This window comes from Taeniopygia guttata, chromosome 26, assembly GCF_048771995.1.
Source record: "Taeniopygia guttata chromosome 26, bTaeGut7.mat, whole genome shotgun sequence".
Taxonomy (NCBI): Eukaryota; Metazoa; Chordata; class Aves; order Passeriformes; family Estrildidae; genus Taeniopygia; species Taeniopygia guttata.
The window spans coordinates 3,443,915-3,466,079 of record NC_133051.1 but is presented as its reverse complement, the minus strand read 5'-3'; the positions used below and the strand labels follow the sequence as shown (position 1 = coordinate 3,466,079).

General features: G+C 60.6%; 2 protein-coding genes and 1 non-coding gene across 7 annotated transcripts; all 3 read left to right on the top strand.

Moving 5' to 3' along the window:
• Positions 1–2,928: 2,928 nt before the first annotated feature.
• TMEM167B (transmembrane protein 167B) lies at positions 2,929–5,018 on the top strand. 4 transcript variants are annotated; one of them, XM_030291991.4, is made up of 3 exons: positions 2,929–3,063; positions 3,829–3,960; positions 4,325–5,018. In XM_030291991.4, the coding sequence occupies exons 1-3, from the start codon at positions 3,054–3,056 to the stop codon at positions 4,405–4,407; spliced, it is 225 nt and encodes a 74-aa protein (XP_030147851.4). In that variant the 5' UTR covers positions 2,929–3,053; the 3' UTR covers positions 4,408–5,018. The 4 variants fall into 4 exon arrangements, with proteins under 4 accessions (XP_030147851.4, XP_072774980.1, XP_072774978.1 ...); XM_072918879.1 differs by having other exon boundaries at positions 3,013–3,155; XM_072918877.1 differs by lacking the exon at positions 2,929–3,063 and adding an exon at positions 3,218–3,330.
• Positions 5,019–6,119: 1,101 nt separating this feature from the next.
• Positions 6,120–6,418, top strand: LOC115490606 (small Cajal body-specific RNA 2). The gene has a single exon (XR_003956690.4).
• Positions 6,419–8,366: 1,948 nt separating this feature from the next.
• On the top strand, positions 8,367–21,699 carry ELAPOR1 (endosome-lysosome associated apoptosis and autophagy regulator 1). 2 transcript variants are annotated; one of them, XM_030291958.4, is made up of 22 exons: positions 8,367–8,695; positions 10,751–10,871; positions 12,158–12,350; positions 13,511–13,658; positions 14,205–14,285; positions 14,534–14,639; positions 14,717–14,866; positions 15,225–15,313; positions 15,386–15,563; positions 16,128–16,256; positions 16,340–16,430; positions 16,511–16,616; positions 16,689–16,826; positions 16,929–17,183; positions 17,728–17,901; positions 18,738–18,903; positions 19,670–19,766; positions 19,843–19,944; positions 20,499–20,625; positions 20,693–20,871; positions 20,954–21,119; positions 21,309–21,563. In XM_030291958.4, exons 1-22 carry the CDS (start codon positions 8,438–8,440, stop codon positions 21,423–21,425), a joined length of 3,171 nt encoding a protein of 1,056 aa, XP_030147818.4. In that variant the 5' UTR covers positions 8,367–8,437; the 3' UTR covers positions 21,426–21,563. The 2 variants fall into 2 exon arrangements, with proteins under 2 accessions (XP_030147818.4, XP_072774882.1); XM_072918781.1 differs by having other exon boundaries at positions 8,370–8,695; positions 21,357–21,699.
• Positions 21,700–22,165: the final 466 nt, after the last annotated feature.

The window sequence follows — 22,165 nt, the reverse complement described above, 5'->3', positions numbered from 1 at the left end:
CCAGCCACCTCCCATTCATGCTGCAGGAGAGGCAGCCATGAGGCCTGGTTGGGATTCCCCCAGCCCTCCCCATGACCTGGTTGTCTCCTGACATGGGTGTTGCCTCAGCTGTTACCATGACCTGGTCACTGCTGGCCATCCCTTGACCTGTGTCCACGCCATCCAGCTTCCTTTAGCCACTCCTCAAGTTACCTGAACATTACTCAGCCAAACTGCCCCAACAGCCTGATCAGCACTTGGCCTTCCCCAGGGAAGGACGTGGATAGGTAGCTGGATGGACATGGAGGGTGGGTGGGTGGGTGTGTGGATGGATGGATGGATGGATGGATGGATGGATGGATGGATGGATGGATGGATGGATGGATGGATGGATTCATGCTTGTATGTATGGATACATGGGTGGATGAATGGATGGAAGACAGTGAGGTGAAGGCAGGAGAGCTGGCCTGGATGCAGGGATGGAGGCTGGGACAGGCAGACAAGGACAAAGGGACATCACAGACCTCCTCAAGTCTCTGGTGGCACTTCCTCAGCTGCTGCTCCAGCTCAGATGGGGGTCCCTGCAGCTCCTCCTCTCCAGCACCCTTAGAAGCTCAGCCCTGTGCTGGGGCAGGATTCCCCTGTGGTGATGGACATGCTTCAACTGGCTGCCACACCCGGACACCCAGCTGGAGACAGGCCCATTCCCATGCTCACCTCGTGGGGCTGAAGAGTAGCTCCTAGTGCAGGTCCTGGTAGCTACGGGACTCCCACATCAGGGTTGGCACCTTCTTAGGCTGAATAATGCTCCTGTGGCCATCAGGGGCCAGGTCCAGGGCGAGAACATCACTCCTGTCACCTTCTGGAGAGGTAGTGGACCAGCAGGGGATGGGAGCACCAGGGGATGAGTCACCAGAAGCATGGAGTCACCAGTGGAAAAGCATCACCGGGGATGTGGTCACCACAAGGGATGGGACAACCTGGGACAGAGTCACCAGGGGATGGGGAGAAGCCAGTACAGGTTGAGATCCTGGACACCAGCCCCTGTGTCCCGCAGCCCCCCTGTGGTCTTGTGGTGACACAGCCCAGAGTCTTCACATGCTGTTCCCAGCAGCCTCCGTGTCCCTGTCCCAGGCCACCCTGTGGTCCTAGGCTATCTCATATCTTCCCATCACTCCTTAGGGTCCTCATTATTCCTGGAGTGTCCACCACCCATCAAGTGCCCATCACCTCTCAGGTCCCCATTGTCCCCTGGGGTCCTCATTGTTCCTGAGGTCCCCATCACCCCAGGGGTGTTCACTATCCCTCAAGGTCCTCATTACTTCTTGGGGGTCCTGTCACCTTCAGGGTCCTGACTGTCCCAGGGATCTCCCTCACTCCAAGGTCCCCATCACCCCAGTGTCCTGTTGTCCCTGTGTCCCCTTCACCCTTGGGGCTCCCAACACCACTGGGGTCCCCATCAGTCCAGGTGTCAGCACTGTACTGTGTGCCCTCATAACCTTCTGTCGCTGCAGGTCCCCAGCCGGGTAATAATTAGCATTGAGTCCATGATTGCAGAAGGCTGATCAATTGCTTTATTATCTCATCCTATACTATATTATACTATACCTATTAAGAAACTCAGTAACCCTTCCAGCCAATCCGATCCAGCTTTGACCTAATTGGTCAATCCATCCAAACACCATCCAGTGTCCAATTAAAAATCACAAATCTCCATGACACGTTTCACATATGCACAACAGCAGGTGCAACAAATGGAGATAAGAATTGTTTCTCATTGTTTTCTCTGATCTTCTCACAGCCTTCCCCAGGAAAATGCCTGGGAAAGTCTGTGCCTGCTCTCTGTGGCCAGAGGGCTGCTGCCACAACCTTCAAGTTCTCACTGGACCATACTGGTGCTGTACTGGACCATACTGGTGCTGTGCTGGACCATACTGGTGCTGTACCATACTGGTGCTGTACCATTCTGGTGCTTTACTGGACCATACTGGTGCTGTGCTGGACCATACTGGTGCTGTACCATACTGGTGCTGTACCATTCTGGTGCTTTACTGGACCATACTGGTGCTGTACTGGACCATACTGGTGCTGTGCTGTACCATACTGGTGCTGTGCTGTACCATACTGGTGCTTTACTGGACCATACTGGTGCTGTACTGGACCATACTGGTGCTTTACTGGACCATACTGGTGCTGTGCTGTACCATACTGGTGCTGTACCATACTGGTGCTGTGCTGTACCATACTGGTGCTGTACTGGACCATACTGGTGCTTTACTGGACCATACTGGTGCTGTACTGGACCATACTGGTGCTTTACTGGACCATACTGGTGCTGTGCTGTACCATACTGGTGCTGTGCTGTACCATACTGGCGCTTTACTGGACCATACTGGTGCTGTACTGGACCATACTGGTGCTGTACCATACTGGTGCTGTACCATACTGGTGCTGTGCTGTACCATACTGGTGCTGTACCATACTGGTGCTGTACTGGACCATACTGGTGCAGTGCTGTACCATACTGGTGCTGTACTGGACCATACTGGTGATGTACCATACTGGTGCTGTACCATACTGGTGCTGTACTGGACCATACTGGTGCTGTGCTGTACCATACTGGTGCTGTACTGGACCATATTGGTGCTGTACCATACTGGTGCTGTGCTGTACCATACTGGTGCTTTACTGGACCATACTGGTGCTTTACTGGACCATACTGGTGCTGTGCTGTACCATACTGGCGCTTTACTGGACCATACTGGTGCTGTGCTGTACCATACTGGTGCTGTACTGGACCATACTGGTGCTGTGCTGTACCATACTGGTGCTGTACCATACTGGTGCTGTGCTGTACCATACTGGTGCTGTACTGGACCATACTGGTGCTGTGCTGTACCATACTGGTGCTGTACTGGACCATACTGGTGCTGTACCGCACCTCCCCAATAGGCGCTCGATTGAGGCCGCCGGCCCCTCAGGATCCGCATCGGGCGGGTCGGCGCTCGGCTGGCCGCGCCTGTCGCCGCTGCCGCTGTCGCGTTGGCGCCGCGGGCCGCGGGCCGGGAGGCGCCATGACCAACGGTGGGAACGGGGGAACCGGGGGAACCGGGGGAACCGGGGGTCAGCGGCACCGAGGGGGGCCCGGGGAGAGCCGGGAGGCGCCATGACCAACGGTGGGAACGGGGGAACCGGGGGAACCGGGGGAACCGGGGGTCAGCGGCACCGAGGGGGGCCCGGGGAGAGCCGGGGGGCGCCATGACCAACGGTGGGAACGGGGGAACCGGGGGAACCGGGGGTCAGCGGCACCGAGGGGGGCCCGGGGAGAGCCGGGGGGCGCCATGACCAACGGTGGGAACGGGGGAACCGGGGGTTGTGGGCGGACGGGACGGTGCTGGTGCCACCATGACTGGTGGTGGGAAGTGGGGAATGGAGGGGCCGGGGAGTCCGGGCGGGTCCGGGGCCTCAGGACCATGAGGGGGGGGCGGGGTACGGGGGTTTTGGGGGTTCCGAAGGCGGCGGGGCTGATGGGGCACCGTGGGGAGAGCACTCCGGTACCGGCAGGCGGCGGGGGAGATCGGGCTGATGTCGGGGAGGTACTCAGAGGAGCTTTGGGGAGGCGAGCGGAGACCGTGTCCCTTTGGGGGCGGGGTACTGGGAGTTCGGAGTGCCTTCGGTGGGGTTGCTGGGAGGTCTGTATACCTTTTCGTGGGGGTCCCGGGAATCTGCATCCCCTCACAGGGGCAGAGATGGGCGGTTGTTCACACAGAGTGTGGGGGTCCACTTGGGCGGGGGTTGGGCAGGAGCCCGGAGTGCCCCCTGACCCCTCCCCGACCTCCCTCCCTGCAGTTTACTCCCTGGACGGGCTCCTGGTGTTCGGGCTACTACTGGTTTGCACTTGTGCGTACCTGCGGAAGGTGCCCCGACTGCGCACCTGGCTCCTGTCTGAGCGCAGGGGGGTCTGGGGAGTCTGCCACAAGGGTGAGGAGCACTTGGGACACTGGGGTATGGTGTGGGGGTGCTGGGATCACTGGGATGGGGACATTTGGAACATTGGGGTACAGGATGGGGGTGCTGGGATCACTGGGATGGGGCCACTTGGAACACTGGGGTACAGGATGGGGGTGCTGGGATCACTGGGGTTGGGTCTAGGACAGGGGCATTGGGTCCAGGGTGGGGACAGGGAGAATGGATGGGGGTTTTGGGCTCTGGGATAGGAACAGGGATTGGATATTGGAACAATGGTGTTTGGGATGGGAACATGGGGTCTGGGATGGGCTCACAGGGATTCAGGATGGATCTGAGATGGGAACATGGGCCTCACCCCATCCTGTCCCATCCGTAGCTGCTGTGATTGGGACCCGCCTGCACGTGGCTGTGTCCGTATCCTGTCTTCTCATGGCCTTCTACGTCCTTGTGGGAAAGTGACCACTTGTGGACCTGCTGGTGACCTGAGACCTGGGAACGATTAGAGATCCTGTGACTGATTCCAAAGACCCCAGTATGGACCAGAGACCCTGGTACTAACCGCAGTGTCCCAGTACCAAGCAGAGACCCCATTGCTGACCCTGGAGACCCTGGTACTGATCCTGGAGATCCTGGTACTGACCCCGAACCACTCCCAGTCCTGCCCTTGGCAGCAACCTGGATCCTTCGTGTGGCAACCCAGGGACCATCATGGCCTGTCACCCTCCTTGAGCCCACCAAGGGCAATTGTGGGAGCCAGCAGGGCAACTTTGGACTGGTGGAAAAGGATTTCCCATGAAATCTGTAGAGAAGTGGGTGAAGGGACCCTCAACACTGGGGGACCCAGGTCTGCCCTGTAAGCCCTTTCTCTTGATGCTGAGCAGGGTCCTAGTGAGACCATGGCAGGCTCTGGGGGCCAGGCAGGGTCCCCCCTGATCCGTGGGATCTTCCTATGCCCCTGCAGCATGAGGAGCCTTCAGGGGAGTCTCCTTCTGCAGTGGGGGGTTGGTGACCCCCCTGGTTGTAAATATTGAACCACCACATGCAAATAAAGTGGGGGTTCCTCTGTGGCAGTGCTGGCCTGGATGTCCTGTGGGGTTGGTGGGGCTCCTGTGGGGCTGATGCCCTGCTTGGGGGTCCTGTGGCATGGGTTGGGAGTCCCACTGAGTGTGTGTGAGAAGGTCCTTGGAGGCTGCCTCCCGTGGGGTGGAGGGCTCCCATAGTTATGGGGTCTTGGGGTGGGGAGGATTGGAGGATTTGTGCAAGTAAAGTGGTTGTGGGGGGAGGCTATGGGGTGAAGAATTGCTGACTGGAGCTTCCTGGCCCGGTTCGTCCAGCTGTGGGGCCGGGAGCGAGGCGGGAGGGCTGTGCCCGGCCCCGGGTGACCGGTGCCGGGAGGGGCGGGGCGGTACCGGGCGGGGCGGGGCGGTGCCGGGAGGGGCGGGGCGGTACCGGGAGGGGCGGGGCGGTGCCGGGCGGGGCGGGGCGGGGCGGTGCCGGGAGGGGCGGGGCGGTGCCGGGAGGGGCGGGACGGTACCGGGAGGGGCGGGGCAGTACCGGGCGGGGCGGGGCGGTGCCGGGACGGGCGGGGCGGTACCGGGATGGGCGGGGCGGTGCCGGGAGGGGCGAGGCGGTGCCGGGAGGGGCGGGGCGGTACCGGGAGGGGCGGGGCGGTGCCGGGAGGGGCGGGGCGGTACCGGGAGGGGCGGGGCGGTACCGGGAGGGGCGGGGCAGTACCGGGAGGGACGGGGCGGTACCGGGCGGGGCGGGGCGGTACCGGGAGGGGCGGGGCGGTGCCGGGCGGGGCGGGGCGGGGCGGTGCCGGGAGGGGCGGGGCGGTGCCGGGAGGGGCGGGACGGTACCGGGAGGGGCGGGGCAGTACCGGGCGGGGCGGGGCGGTGCCGGGACGGGCGGGGCGGTACCGGGATGGGCGGGGCGGTGCCGGGAGGGGCGAGGCGGTGCCGGGAGGGGCGGGGCGGTGCCGGGAGGGGCGGGGCGGTGCCGGGAGGGGCGGGGCGGTACCGGGAGGGGCGGGGCGGTGTGGCGGGTGCAGTTCGCTCCTCCAGGCGGAGGGGGCGCGCGGGAGCGCTGCCGGCCTTCCCGTCGTGCTCCGCGCAGCTGCGGTATATAATGGGCCGGATCGGAAGTGGCTGTGGCTGTGTGCACGCGTGTCTGTGTGTGTGTGTGTGTGTGTCTGTGTGCGTGTCTATGTGCGTGTCTATGTGCACGTGTGTCTGTGTGCGTGTGTGTCTGTGTGCGTGTGTGGAGCGCGAGTCAGCGGTGTCCGTGTGTGCGGCACCAGCCATCCTCCCCTCCCTACACGTTGATCTTATTCGATCGGCCGGGCCCCGCCGGGCCGAGGTGAGAAGAAAGTGCCGCGAAGCCCTCGGGCGCTGTGCGGTTGGGCCGGGCGGGATGAGTCGATCAGATAGGCGAGGCCACGGCCGCTGAGCGCCCTGCGATTCTGACCCGCGCCCACAGCTGCAGCCCCGGGGCCGGCACCGGCACCGGCACCGACCTGGGCCCGACAGCGACGGAAAGCGAAACTCCCCGGCTTCATCCCGGCCCATCCAGCGCCGGGCTGCGTGGAGAGGCGAGAAATGGGCCCTGCACAAGGCTCCATACGCGCTTTGCAGGGGTCTGTGCTGGCCTTACGGGTCTGTGCTGGCACTGTGCCACGTGTGTGAGCTGGGCACGGACCCTGCTAGCCCCGGCGGGCACCGGGGACTCTCATTACACCTATGAGCTTCATGCAGCACGGGCTCTGTGTTTTATTGAGGGTGTGTGGTGATGGGGTTAACCATGGTGGTGACAAGAGGATGGCCACAAGGGGACAACCACGGTGAAGACTGGGGGATGGCTATGGTGCTGACAAAGCTGTGATGGTAATCAGAGGACAGCCACTGTGTGTGGAAACGAGTACAGTTGTGCTGGTAATGAGAGGATGGCCACAGTGGTGATAGCAAGAGGATGGCCATGGCTGTGACAAGGGGACAGTAGAGTGGGTGACCAAGAGGTGGCTATAGTGGTGACAAGAGGATGGGCCTGAGAGGACAGCCAAAGAGGTAAAAAGGGGACAGCTGTAGTGGTGACAAGGCTGTGGTGGTGATGAGGGCACAGCAGTGATTCTGGCATTACTGGGAGAAGCAGCTGCGCTGGCTGCTGATGGTGGCCCTGATGTGGGGACACTGAGAAGAGGTCACCAGCTTAATGGTGCCTGGCAGGCTTCATCTGCCAAGGTGACACTGCAGATGCTGTGCAGATGATGGCCACCCCATGTCACTGTCTCTAGCTGTGGCACAGTGGCACAGTAGGTGTAGGGTTGTCTCCATGCTGCCACAGGGACAGGCATGATCCGTTCCTGTAGCCATGTCCCCCATGTCCATGGTACTTGCTAGCACCTATGTGTCACTAGTATCCCCCAATCCACAGGGTGACCCTGTGCCACCAGAGTTGGGACCTCTGTGTCACTTTAGCAGCTCTGTCCTCCATGTCCCTCGTGTTCCCATGTTGTCTATATCCTTCATGTCCCCCTACGTCCCCCATCTGCCTGTGTCACCATATTAGCTGAGTACCTTATCCCTCTGTAGCCCCTTATCAGCTGTGTTCCTATGTCTCTCCCTTTGTCCCTCGTGTTGAGATATCCTCTCTATCACCTGTCCCTCTGTGTCCCCCATTCTCCCATATCCCCTGTATTCCCCTTGTCCTGTGTGCCTGTATCAGCTCTGTACCCAGTGTCCTTGATGTTCCCGTGTCCCCCGTGTTCCCCTGTACCCCCTATGTCCCCTGTGTCCTCCATGTCCAGAATATACAGCCACATGTGTCCCCTGTCCTGTCCCCAGTGCAGTGGGGCTGGCCCCGGCTTCATGAGGACAAGGCCTGAGGGGCACACGGGTGGCACACAGTCTCCGGTGGGGTGGAGGTGGCTCCAGGCTACCGGGGGCTCCTGACCCCCACTCGCTGTGTCCCAGTCCTCCCCCTGTCCCGGGGCGACGGGAGGAGAGGCTGTTCCCGGGGGCGGGGAGGTGGGGGCATGATGCCCCAGGACGGTCCCGGTGCTGTTCTGGAATAACATTCCCAAATCTGTTCCCAGGGGTGAGTTCCCGATGCCGTTCCCGGGAACACGTTCTGGGGATTACATTCCCAGTCTCGTTTCCGGGGGTACACTTCCAAGGATGACGGGGTTCCCAGTGGCATTCTCATGGATAACCCTCCCAGTGCCGATGCCCGGCGCCAATCCCAGGATACCATTCCGAGTACAGCCTCGGGCGTGCTGTTCCTGCGAGTTCCATTCCGAATCTCTCTATTCCCGATACCGATGCGCGGTGCCATTCCCATGAATAACATTCTCGATGCCAATTCCCGGTGCCGTTCTTACGGCAAGCGATGCCAGCTGCCGTTCCAGTGGGTTCTATTCGCCTGTTCCCGTTCCCGGGGCGATGCCCCGTGCCATTACCAGGGCTCCCGTTCGCGGTGCCCGTTCTCAGAGGTGATGCCCGGTGCGGTTGCCGGGGGTTCCTCTCCCGGTGCCTATTCTCGTTCCCGGGGGCGGGGGCAGGTAGCGGCAGGTGCGCGGGGGCCGGGCCGTTGGTGGGGGCGGGGCAGCGGCGCCGGTGCTCGCACCGGCCGAGCTGCCGCCGTTGCCGCCGCCATGGCCGGTACCGGAGCCCGGTGGATGCCGCTGGCGCTGTGTCTGGCTGTCACCGTGTCACCGGGATGCACCGGAGAGCAGCTACACGTCTGCAAGGAGGTACCGGCACCGGGAATGGCGGGGGGGGGCGGGGGTGGGCAACCGGTAGCACATCACCACCGCTGCAACCCCCCCCCAAATTCCCCCCACACACCGATGAAACGGAGTCCCGGAGCACGGGGAGGCCGCTCCCTATGGGATGGGGAGGACAAGGAGGAGGCAGGTAGGGGTCGGGCGTCCCGGTGGCATTGGGGATGGGGTGTCTCCTATAGCGGGAGGGACTGGCCGACCTCCTGGGGGCCCAGGGAGCGGTCTTCGCTTCCAGGGGCTCGGCCAGTCCTCCAGGGTCTCCTTGGGGACCCCAAATGGTGTCACCCCATCATTGTCCCTAAGTCCCTACCCCTCAGACACATTGGGGTCTCCCTGACTGCTGCTGGGGGGGTGACAAGGAGCGAGGGGGACAATCCCAATGGTCACGTGTCATTCCCAGCTCAGCACATGGTGTTTTGTGAAGAAAAACTGTCACTCACCAAGATCTGTCCACTTTGGGGACAGCGGGTGAACCCCCAAATGCTCTCCCTGGATTGTCCATCTTGCCCCACCCCCCGAATTTTCCTCCCCCCTCCTCAGACCTGCAGCTGCTTATAATCTGGACCAGGATTTTTTTTTTTTTTTTTTTCTCTGATCCAATTATTCTTGTCTGTGTTCCACAATCCAGAGCTGGAAACAATAGACTGGGGCTGGCACCTGCCCCAGGAGTGATCAGTTCCCCAGACGGGCTTCACAAGGGACAGCCCTTCTCCCTCCCCTGGCCAGACCACAGTTACAGTGGCAGTTTGGGGTGCCTCCACCCCCAAAACCACCCTGGAGCTGAATTAGGTCAATTATGTAGATTTAATAAAAACCTGGAAAAGTTTACGAAAAGAGAAAAAATACCCTCTCTCTAAGGAAATTCCTTGGGACTGAGAGAAATGTAGTAGTTTGGGGCTGCTGAAAGTTGGGGTGACCTGCTGGGTACCCCCAGGGTGGTGGAGACCTTTCTGTGTGTCCCCATCCCAGGGCCAGGAGGGGGTTCCATGCTGCCTGAATATGGGCAGGGGGTGCTGCAGGCATCTGTCTATCCTCACTTTTCCTTCTCCATCCGCCTTTTACTTCTCTAATCCCTCTTTCCTTCACACACCCCCCATCCCCCTCTTTCCCTCCCCCATTGCTGTGTTTCCACTTGATGGGAACATCAAAGCAGTTGTTTTCTCATCAACCTGCCACGCTCCAGCAGCCGCTGGGAGCATGAAGCCACAGCACCAGCTCTGACACCTCAGGGCTGCTGCGGGGGGTGGGGAGCCCCCCTTGTACCCCAACACCACTACCAGATGTGGCCTTCACCCTGCCCACACCATTTGTCCCTGGCGTCGCCAGCCTTAAGCCAGTCTCAGCTTGGTGCAGCTGGCACGGGGGGGGTGTCATGGTGTTTCTGCTGTCCCCAGCACTTCCTGGTTCCCCCTAGCCCCCTCTGCGCTCCCACCCTGTGCCCGGGGTGCTCCCAGGGTGTATCTGGGTTGTGCCACAGTTGTTTGATGAGCAAAGTGTGTCCCAGCCGTGCCAAGGCACACCAAGGGGCGTGATAGTGCCATGTGATCCAGGAACATGGAGGGGGGGAGCTCAGGGGTTCACCCCCACACCAGGGAGAGGTGCAGGGCTGCTGCTGCTCCAAGGCTCCTGGGCAGCCCCAGCCAGATCATCCCTCCACCCACTGCACCCCCATTTCCCAGCATCTTCTCATACTGACCCCCCTGCCACGATACTCCCCTACTCTGAGCATCCCCCTGGTCCCCAGCTCCCCTCAATCCAGAGCATCTCCCACCCAAATCACCTCCACTTTCCAGCATGCCCCCACACTGAACTCCCCCCCCCCAGTATCCCCCCACCCTGAGCACCCTCTCAAGCCCCCCCTCACAGGCCCTGGGCACCACAGGACATTGCCAACCTTAACTCAAAGCCATCCCTTGAAGGCACAGCTGGGCCCAGGGGCAAGCCCCTCTCGGGGAGCACAGGGGTGGGGCAGCCCGGAGGTCTCGAGTGCCGCTCCCCTGCACGTTCCCTCTCTGTCTCCTGCAGTCCGAGTACCACTACGAGTACACAGCATGTGACAGCTCAGGATCGCGCTGGAGGGTGGCTGTGCCACACACGCCTGGACTCTGCACCGGCCTGCCTGACCCTGTCAGGGGCACTGAATGCTGTAAGATTTCAACCAGGAATGGGATGGGGTCAGGCTGTGGGGTGGGAATGGCAGGGATGGGAAATGAGGGCGAGGGGCGGGAGAGAGCAGGCAGAAAGCAAAGCCATTTTCGGCTCCAGTGTCGGCTGTTGCCTCCTCCGAGGCGTGACGACCTGGTTCAGGAACGGCTCGGCAGTCACCTCAGACTGCTCGGGCCAATTACTCGCAGACACCAACGTGGTGGATGGTAAAATGACGTTTATTTCCGAGCTGCACAGCATTATATAGCCTGGGGTTACATCACTTCCGTGTGCTTGTGTCACAAGCCACTCAGTCTTGGCTGGCTCGGTAATTCATGGTAATACCAACAAATGAAGGCAGTGGGTCCCATCTTTCCGTACAGCATGTAATCTTCCCATCGCCTGTCCCCATCCTCCCACAGCAGGCAGCAACAGGAGGATGGAATGGGATCAGTGGGATGGGATGGCAGAAGAACTACAAGCACTGGGATGGGATGGAATAAGAATCACACACACACTGACTCCCTGGGATGGGATGAGAGGGATGGGAACCACATGCACACAGAGGCATTGGGATGGGATGAGACAGATAGGAATCACACACACAGTCATGGAATAGGATGAGAGAGATGGGAATCGCACACACACTGGGATAGAAATCCCCTCATCCCACACATGGACCAGGACAGGATGAGCAAGATGAGCACTCACTCACCTGGATGGGATGAGAGAGATGGAAATCCCACACGCATAATGGGATAGGATGGGATGGGAATCCCACACACATGGGTACTAGGATGGGATAAGAAGGATGGAAATCACACACATACATGCACGAATCATGGGAATCACACACACAATCACCAAATGGAATGAAAGCCGTGGGAATCCCACCACACACACTTGGATGGAAATCTTCCCATCACACACATGCACCAGGATGGGATGAGCAAGATGAGAATCCCCCTCACACAAACTCACTTACCAGGATGGGAATCCCAAACACATGCCTCCAAAGCCTGGAGGTGCCCTGGCTCCGTGGCAGAGGGTTACATCCTGCCTGGATTGGGCAGAGCTGGGTGTCATGTATCAAAACTGGGTGTCAGGTATCAAAACTCATAGATGGGGGGGGGTTGCCTTTGTGGAATGATAAGAATGGGGGATCCCAGCACCTGCACGAGCTGGGAGCACTTGGAAATGCAGAGCTGAGGGTGATGAGGCTGTAGCAGCACAAGGTGGATCAGGGTGACCCTCCATGCCCCCCTGTGTCCCCATGTCCATTGGCAGCATTCTCCTGCAAGGCGGGTGAGTTCCTGGAGATGCAGACACAGACGTGCCGGCCCTGTGCTGCGGGCACCTACTCGCTGGGCACTGGTGTCCGCTTTGATGAGTGGGACGAGGTGCCCCATGGCTTCGCCAACGTGGCCACCAACCTGGAGGTGGATGACAGCTTTGGCGATGCAGCAGAGAACTGCACAGCGTGAGTCACTGTGTCACTGGCTGTGATGCCAGCACATGGGCACCTGGCGTGTCAGGACTGGGGGCGGGGCACAGCGAGCAGGATGGGTGTGACACCCTTGCCCCGACACCTTCTGTCTTTCTTCCTTGGGAGGTGACACCAGCAGGGCATTACAGGGGCACCCTGGTCAAAGCAAGGGAACAGCCAGCAGCATCATTCCCCCCACAAGTGGCAGGACCCCAACCCTGTGGGACCTCCACATCAATATTCCTCGGAGACAGAGCACCCATGGAGGTCCCTACAGCACCTGTGGGGGTCTCTACAGCACCCATGAGGGTCTCCACACCCCTGTGCCACCAGCCAGAGCCTTTATTTACCACCACAGCCCTTTGATCCTCACTGGCAACCTCTGAGATCTTTTTGTTGTGCTGGCAGCCACCAGACCCTCCCAGCTGTTCCATAGCTATTAAACATCCCACCAGCAGGTTTTGCCAGCAGCCACCAAGCCCTCTTACTTGTACCACAGCCATCAAGGCCTCTCAGCTGCCAAACCCTCCCAGCTGTTCCACTGCCACTGAACTTCCCACCAGCTGATTGTACCAGCAGCCTCTAAACCTTCCTGGATGTACCAACAACCACTGAACCCTCATGGTTGTACCAGCTGCCACCAAACCCTCCTGGTTTTACCACAGCCTCTGAACCCTCCCAGTTGTACCAGCAGCCACAAAATTCCCCTGGTTACACCAACAACCACCAAACTATGCTGTATGTACTGGCAGGTTCTGAACCTTCGTGATTATACCAACAACCAAGAAACCCTCCCAGTTGTACCAACAACCACCAAACCCTCAGTTTTACTGGCACCACCGCACTGCTCCATTATGCCCCTCTCAGCCATTCCCTACTCCCAGTAGCGTGTTCCTCATCCAGCCACATTCCCAGAACAGAGGGACCCCACTCTCTTCTCCTTGCAGTCCACATGGCTCTCAGTGGACATGGGGATTCCCCCCTGGGATATGTGTTTAGCCACCACACCTTGCCATGTCCCTAAGATATGCCCAAGCCCCTGTGCCCCTCATTTCCCCCCTGCTTCCTGGGGACCCTCTCAACTGTCTCTGCAATCCCTGTCCTGCCTGCTGAGAGTGGTGACAGGATCCCTGGGGCCATATCACTTGCCCCAGGTCAACGTGGGTGCCACTGGGGGACTACGTGGCCTCCAACACAGATGAGTGCACGGCCACCCTCATGTATGCTGTGAGCCTCAAGCAGTCGGGGACTGTCACCTTCGAATACATCTACCCTGACAGCAGCATCGTCTTCGAATTCTTTGTGGGTGATGGGGGCAGGGGTGGAGGGTGTGGGTCTCTGGGGACATGAGAGGGTCCTTGGGGGCATGGGAGGGGGTCTCTTGGGACATGGAGGGGTCCATTGAGATATGGGAGAGGGTCCTAGATGGCATGAAGGGTCCCTAGGTATATGGGAGAGGTCCCCTGTGACCTGAGTAGGTCCATGGGGACTCCTCAGGGGTCCCTGGGAACATGATATTTGTCCCTAGGGAAATGGAAGGAGTCCCTGAGAATATGATGTGCGTTCCTGGGGACATGGCAGGATCTCTGGTGGATGTGACAGGGGTCTGGGGGTGTGGGGAAGGGAGCCTTGGGTATATGGGAGGAGTCCCTGGGGACATCATGGGGTTCCTTGCAAACATGGAGGGGTTCCTTGGGAATGAGAGTGGACCCTGGTGACATGAGGGGAGCCCCCTGGGATATGGCAGTGGTTCATGGAGACATGAGGAGGGGTCCCTAGGAATATAGGGGGTCCCTGGGGACATGTGGGGTCCCTGTGAACATGGGGTCTCGGACACTCTCCCTGCAGGTGCAGAACGACCAGTGCCAGCCCGCGGTGGAAGAGTCCCGCTGGATGCGGACGACAGAGAAGGGCTGGGAATTCCACAGCGTAAGTGTTCGGCGGGAGGTGACACCGGGGGGAGGTCCCTTGGTGCTGACCCGGCGTTTCTTGTCCCTCCCGTGGGAAGAAGATGCTCCACGAGGCTGAGGAGGGGGTGGTGGGTGGTGACAGATGGGGGTGCCACACACCCCCCTCTACTGGTGCCAGCCCCCTCCTCGGCAGCAGGATCCCCCACCCATGGTGCCAAACCCATCCCTGGCAGTGGGATTACCCAATCCTGTGGGATCTTCTCCCAGGTGGAGCTGAGCCGTGGGAATAACGTGCTGTACTGGCGGACCACCGCCTTCTCCGTCTGGTCCAAGGTGCCTAAACCCGTGCTGGTGAGGAACATCGGCATTACAGGTGGGTGGGGGCAGGAAGGGGGGTCTCGGGGGTCGCACACCCGCCTCCCCACTACCTGAGTCTCCTCCCGCTCCCAGGGGTGGCCTTCACTTCGGAATGCTTCCCCTGCAAGCCCGGCACCTTCGCCCCCGCCGCTGGCTCAGCCGCCTGCCAGCCCTGTCCCGACGACACCTTCTCCGGCAAAGGGGCCACTGTCTGCCAGCCCTGCGACCCCGACACCTACGCCGGTGAGAGGGGACACACGGGGCTTCCCCCTACCAGAGCTGTCCTTCTAGTATGTGACCCTGGGAAGGGAAGGGGTGATGTGGGAAGCAGGGGTGACCTGACATCCCCTGATGGCAACAGTGTTGGCCCTCACAAACCTGTCACCTATGCCGGTGAGGGGGGACGCACTTAGGGGTCCCTTTGTTCCCACACTCTGCGCTGCAGGAGTGGCCCTGGGGGAGGGAGAGATGATGTGGGGAGTAGGGAATACCCACTACCCACCCCTCATTTGGGAGGGAAGACAAGGACACCCCGCATGGTGGGAACAGCGCTGGGGTCCTCGGGCTGTGCCGGCTCACCCACCGTGTCCCCCCTCGGCAGAGCCCGGCTCCGGGTCCTGCAAGCCACGGCCCCCCTGCACGGACAAGGATTTCTTCTACACCCATACGGCCTGCGACGCCGCTGGAGAGGTAACGCAGGGGCACCCCGGGGTGGTCCCCCTGTCCCGCGGTGTCCCCTCGGCTCACCCGTTCCCCCGGCAGACCCAGCTGATGTACAAGTGGGCAGAGCCCAAGATCTGCAGCGAGGAGCTGCCGCAGGCGGTCCGGCTGCCATCCTCGGGGGTCAAGACCCGGTGCCCCCCCTGCAACCCCGGCTTCGCCAAAGGCAACGGCAGCACCTGCCAGCCCTGTCCCTACGGCTTCTATTCCAATGGCTCCGGTAAAGCGCACCCGTCATTGAACCCAAAGCATGGCTGGGGCAGCCTGAGCTGCTGGGAAGTGGGTGGTGCCACTCCAGTGCATGGTTGTCCCCTCCTGTCCCCATGGCTCCAATAAGGACACCCCCACCACTGTCCCCAAGGAGTAACTGGGGTCTCTGGGGCTACCAGGGAGAGATGAGTGCCATCTCAGTGCAGGGTTGTCCCATCCTGTTCCCATCATTGTGCCTAAGTGGCACCCCAAGCTGACAGAAAGGTGGTACCACCCTGGTGCAGGGCTGTCCCTGTGTATCCAGTAAGAACATCCCAGTTATTGTCCCCAGTAAATAACTGGGATCCTGGAGCTGCCAAGGGAAGGTGGGTGCCACCTCAGTCCTCTCCTGTCTCCATCATTGTCTCCAAGAGGTGGTTACCAAGCTGCAGGGAGGGGAATGTGGTACCACCCTAGTGCAGGGCTGTCCCCTCTTGTCCCCATCACTGGCCTCACGGGCTAAGCAGGGCATGCCAAGCTGACAGTGGGGGAGGTGGGTGCCACCTTGTGCAGGGCTGTTGCCTCCTCTCTCCAGCTTGCCTCAGTTGCCCAGTGGGCACTGAGCCGGCGCTGGGCTTGGAGTACAAGTGGTGGAACGTGCTGCCCCCCAACATGGAGACCACTGTGCTCAGTGGCATCAACTTCGAGTACAAGGGCATTGCAGGTAGTGGCAGAAGGCTGTCCCTTCCCTGTCCCTTGCCTGGGTACTGCCAGGGACCTCTCTTAAATGTCACTGCATCCCTGCAGGCTGGGAGGCAGCTGGGGACTACATTTACACGGCAGCCGGAGCCTCTGACAGTGACTTCATGATCCTCACGCTGGTGGTCCCTGGCTTCAGGTGAGGTGGGGGCCACCACCAGGGAGCAGGGGGGACAGAGCCATGGGGCAGAGCTAGCAGTGTCCCCACGCTGTCCCCAGCCCTCCAAGCCCAGTGCTGGAGGACACAGAGAGCAGGGAGGTGGCCAGGATCACCTTCGTTTTCGAGACGCTGTGCAGCGTTGGCTGTGAGCTCTACTTTATGGTGGTGAGTGGGGAGACACAGCAGTTTGGGGGGTCACAGTGACTTTGGGTGGTGCCACCTTCTCTGTCCCCACAGGGTGTCAACTCACACACCAACACTCCGGTGGAGACATGGACAGGCTCTACAGGAAAACAATCCTACACCTACGTGGTAGAGAAGAACGCGACCATGAGCTTCACCTGGGCCTTCCAGCGCACCCCCTACCATGAGGCGGTGAGGGACAGGGGGCCCTGCTTTGAGAGGGCTGGAGGGCCCTGACTTTGGGGGGTCTGGTGGGGGGCAAGGGGCAGATGGTGATGGTGCTCTTGGTAGCAGGGCCGGCGGTTCACCAGTGATGTGGCCAAGCTGTACAGCATCAACGTCACCAACGTGCAGGGGGGGGTAGCCTCCTTCTGCCGCCGCTGTGCCCCCCAGCCCACTGGGTCCTGTGCCCCGTGTTCCCCTGGCAGTGCTGTGGACCCCAGCTCGGGCACCTGCCAGCCCTGCCCACCTGGCAGCTACCTGCGGGGTCACCCCTCTGATGGAACACCCACCTGCCACCCCTGTGGCCCTGGCACACACAGCAACCAGGTGACTGGGGATGGCAGAGGGTGCAAGTGTCCCTAAGTGTCCCCATGGGTGATGCCAATGGGCCCCAAAGGAGTGACACCAGCCTCCCCCACACCCAGGATGTCCCAGATGGTGGCACTGGCCAGCACCAGCAGGGTGACACCCCCACGGGTCGGTTACACAAGCCTTCCCCAGTCATCCTGGGTGGACTTAAATCCATTCTGGGTGGTGACAGTGTCTGACCCAGGATGGGTGATGCCTGTCTTCCTTGGCCATCTCCAGGGAGGTGACACCAGCCCAGTGGCAATCCTGGGTGGGTGACAATGTCTAATCCTGGGTGGGTAATGCCAGCTGTTCCCAGAGAGATGACAGCAGACCCTCCCAGCCATCCCAGATGGGTGACAGTATCTGATACTGGTGGGTGGCAGTGGGTGACCCTGGTGGGTGCCACCATGGCCCTGCTGTCTCTGAGGGGTGGTGCCAGCTCTCCAGAGTCTCCACAAGGGTGTCCCCAGTGGGTGGCATGGCTGTCCCTGAGCTCCCTGTCCCTGTTCCCTGTTCTCAGCTGCGATCGCTATGCTACAACAACTGCAGCCTGGCATTGGCACTGCCAGGCCGGATGCTGCACTTTGAGTTCCCGTCCCTGGGCCGGGGTGCCGGGGTGGGCACTGGGCCCAGCTTCACCCCCAAAGGGCTGCGCTACAGCCATCACTTCCGCCTCAGCCTCTGCGGGCACCAGGTGAGACCTCTGTAGGCAAACACGTGCACACATGGGAACACACCCGGGGGGTGGCACAGGCACACGAGTGGGTGGGCACTCAGGAGAGTAGGCATACATGGGCAGGAGGCCATGGAAACATGCATGCAGACATGGGAACACACCTGGGAAGGCACACAAGGACACACACAGGAGGGTACAGGAACATGCATGAATGTATGGGCTCATGGGTGGGTGGTCATAGGTACACAAGTGCAGACATGAGCATATGTTGGGGTGTGTGTGCACTCACAGGCACGTGAGTACAAACACGGGCACACAGATGGGCATGCAAGTGGGTGGGCACAAGCACGAGTGCAATCATGGGCACATAGGTGAGTACTCAGGAGGGTGGACGCAGGAACACAGGTGGGCACACTTGGGCACACACAGGCAGGAGGGCTCAGGAATGCACATGCACACATGGGCATCTGGGTGGGCGAACACAGGCACACACCTGGGCACACAGATGGGATGGGGCATGCAGGTGGGCAGACACAGACACATGTGCATATGTGCTCATAGTCATGCAAACACAAGGACATGTATGCAAATACACATTCCCACAAGCAGGTGTGCAGATACAGGTGTACATGCAGTCACACCTGCACACACACACACACTCACTTGTGCAGTCACATGTGCACAGTCACATAAACACATCTGCACAGTTCTGCAGATACATGTGAACACTTGTGGAGACACATATGGACACTTGTGCAGCCACATCTGCACACCTATGGCCCTGCACACACAAATGCCAGTCCCTTGTACACACATTCTCACTCCACGCATGTGTGTCATGTATGTCCCCTCAGGGCAGGAAGATGGCCTCCTGTGCTGACAATGTGATGGCAGGTCGGGGGGGCCCTGCCCGTGTGGTCACCTCTTATGTGTGCCAGGCCATTCTGGTGCCCCCTGATGTCACCGGTGCCCGCGCAGCTGTGTCTTCTCAGCCTGTCAGCCTGGGTGACCACTTGCTGGGTGAGCAGGGAGGGTGAGGGGGGGGGCACCCTGGGGCACTGGGACACCCTGGGGTTACTGAGACACATGGGGGGGACAGACACTGGAACATCTTGGTGGCACTGGCACACCAACACTGGGACACCCCAGTGGGACTGGGGCACGTGTGGGACAGGAACTGGGACACACTTGCGGCACTAAGAGTGGGACACCTTGTTGAGACTAGGACACCCTGGCAGGACAGGGACCAGGACATCCCAGTAGCACTGGGACACATGGGTGGGAGACGGAGTAGCCTACTCCAGTGGCATTGGGATGCCCCAGTGGGACTCAGACTCCCTGGTGGGACTGGGACACCCCAGTGGCACTGGGAGTGGGATATCCTGGTGGGATTGGGACACTCTGCTGGGACTGGGACACTGGCACTAGGACATTTCAGAAGCACTGGGATACCTTGGTGGCACAGGGACACCCCAATGGGACTGAAATACACCCTGGTGGGACTGGGACACTACAGGGGCATGTTGTTTGGGACTGGGACATTGTCACTGATATATGTCACTGACACCCCAGCAGGACTGGGACTCCTCAGTGGGATCGGGACATCATAGTGTGACTTGAGACTCTCTGGTGGGACTGGGACATACAGGTGGGACTGGGACTGACACTGGGTCACCCTGTTGGGATTGGGATATCCCCTAGTAGGACTGGGACACTCTGGTGGCACTAGGACACTGGGACTGGAACACACCCCAGTGGGACTGGAGACACCCCTCTCTCCCTGCAGGTGTCACCACCAGCTCCGTGCTGGGCAGCATCGTGTCTCCCCCAGAGCTCTTCCCCCCCGGCCACCCTGACCTGCCTGACATCATCTTCTTCTTCAGGTGCAGGCAGGTGACAGGGGCTTGACACCCACACTGTGCCCCCACTGTCCTCCTGACCCCCCATGTCCCCTGGCAGATCCAACGACATGACACAGCCGTGCAGTGATGGCCGGGTCACCACCATCCGCCTACGCTGTGACCCCCTGCGCCTCGGCACTGGCACCCTGGCTGTCCCCAGGTGAGGAGGGGACACTGGGGACCCCGAGGGGAGTTTTGGGTGCCCAAACATTTCCTGCTGTCAGGGTTGGGCACATCCCTGTGGTGCTTCGCTTTGGAGACACCATAGTCACAGTGTCAGTGTCCCTCACTCTGAGGTGTCATCCTGGCTGTTACCAGGTGGGGGGAATGGAGCACTGGGGACACCAAGGAGGGCTTAGGGGACTCCCAAAGTGACCCAAACATCTCCTGGTGTCATGGGTGGGCATGTCCCTGACATGCTTTGCTTTAGGGATGACTTTGACATGGTGTCAGAGTCCCTCACCCTGGGGTGTCATCCCGGCTGTGTCACCGGCACCCTGCACGTACTCAGGCTGGCAGTGAAACAAAGGAGATTCTGGGGGAGGTTTGGGGACCTCTGAGATCCCCTGCTGTCATGGGTAGATACTTTTTTGAGGTGCTTCACTGTGGGGATACTGCTGTCATTGTTGTCCCAACCCTGTGGTGTCACCTTAGCTGTAATCCCCACTTTGGAGTGTCACCGTCACCTGAGCCCCCCTTTTTGTCCCTCCCCAGCAAATGCCCCGAGGGCACCTGCGACGGGTGCACCTTCCATTTCCTGTGGGTGACGGCCGAGGGATGTCCCCGCTGCTCCAGCTTCCACCACCGTCCCATCGTCGGCGCCTGTATCGGCGGCGTTCAGGTACCGCGCCGTGGCCCGGGCTGGGCTGCGGCTCCTGCGGCCCCTGAACGCCTTTCTCCCTCCTCAGAAAACCACCTACGTGTGGCGGGAGCCCCGGCTGTGCCATGGCGGGGATGCCCTGCCGCCGCAGGTGGTCCAGGCGTGCCGGAGCGTGGATTTTTGGCTAAAAGTGGGAATTTCCACTGGGACGTGCGCGGCTGTCTTGCTGGCCGCGCTCGCCGCTTATTTCTGGAAAAAGACTCAAAAGTGAGCAATTGGCAGCGGGAATTGCGGACACGGGGGCTAGTACTGTCATGGGGTTGGGTGATGGCATCGCCTGCGTTCCCAGGTTGGAATACAAATATTCCAAGCTGGTGATGGACGCGGCGGCCCGGGAGACCGACGCGACGTCGCCCGACAGCTGCGCCATCATGGAGGGGGAGGACGCGGAGGATGAGCTGCTCTTTGCCACCGAAATGTCCCTTTTTGGAAAACTTAAAGCCCTGACGGCCAAGGTGAGGGGAGGGGTGGGGTGGAGGGATGGAAACAACCTGGAGAAGCCACCGGACAAGCCATGGTGGGGTGGGATTTGAGGATGGTCCATGCCTCAATTCCCCACCCTGGGCGGCTCCGTGTCTCAGTTTCCCCACTCCACGTGGGGCTCTGTGCCTCAGTTCCCCACCCCGGGGGGCTCCGGGCCTCAGTTTCCCCACCACAGGAGGGCTCCGGGCCTCAATTTCCCCACCCCACAGAGGATGCCGGATGGATTCGACTCGGTCCCGCTAAAGACCTCATCCAGCAGCACCGATCGGGAGCTGTAAGAGGATGGGGGGCACCCTCGCATCCCCCAGCCTTCCCGGGAGCTGTGACGGGCCAGAGGGGCACCCACGGACACCCTGTCCCCGGGCAGCTGTGAAGGGAAGGGGGGGTACCCACGGCGCATCCCCCCACGCCCCCCAATGTGGCCTTAGGGACCTGCTTCGGACCAGAGCCTCGTTACGGCTTTTGTACGTGTGTCCCCACCCGTGCCCCCCACCGTGTCCTCCGCATCCCAAGCACCCAAAAATGCCAAATACAGGAGTGGGGTTTGTATAAGGGCTCCGTGTGTATGGGCACACGGGGGCGGGGGGACACGCATAGGGTGTGCAGGAAGTTGAGCGTGGGCATCCAAAATGGGTGGGGGGTGCGGGGGTGTGCGCAGGGTGTCACACGCGTGGGAGTGGGTGCCTAGGGGTGGGGTAGGGATGCACACGTAGGGGAGCAGCGGAACTCTGACTTCCATCTGCATGCCTCCTCATGGGAGAAGTGGTATAGGGTCCCCCACACGAGTGGAGGCCCTAGAAACCCGCTGGGATCCCCAAGGAGGGGACAGTGGGGTGACATGGGGTGACGTGATGCCACGGACGGCCACAGTCGTGCCATGGAGTGCTGTAGAGTGGCGTGGGGTGGCTCTTGGGAGCCCCGTAAACAACCGGGGTGCGAGGTGTCCTCGGGTGGGAGATCCCCAGAGCCCACCAGAATCGCTGGGATGTGTCTGAGGAGCCCCAGGCATGCTGGCAGT

What these genes read in the sequence shown, in the direction of transcription:
- TMEM167B (XM_030291991.4), top strand. An exon ending in CTGGGGAGTCTGCCACAAGG is followed by an intron (nt 3,961 to 4,324) that starts GTGAGGAGCACT and finishes TCCCATCCGTAG; the next exon opens with CTGCTGTGATTGGGACCCGC.
- ELAPOR1 (XM_030291958.4), top strand. Translation starts at nt 8,438, where the DNA reads ATGCCCGGTGCGGTTGCCGGGGGTTCCTCTCCCGGTGCCTATTCTCGT. An exon ending in CCTGGGTGACCACTTGCTGG is followed by an intron (nt 18,904 to 19,669) that starts GTGAGCAGGGAG and finishes CTCTCCCTGCAG; the next exon opens with GTGTCACCACCAGCTCCGTG. An exon ending in TTCTGGAAAAAGACTCAAAA is followed by an intron (nt 20,872 to 20,953) that starts GTGAGCAATTGG and finishes CTGCGTTCCCAG; the next exon opens with GTTGGAATACAAATATTCCA.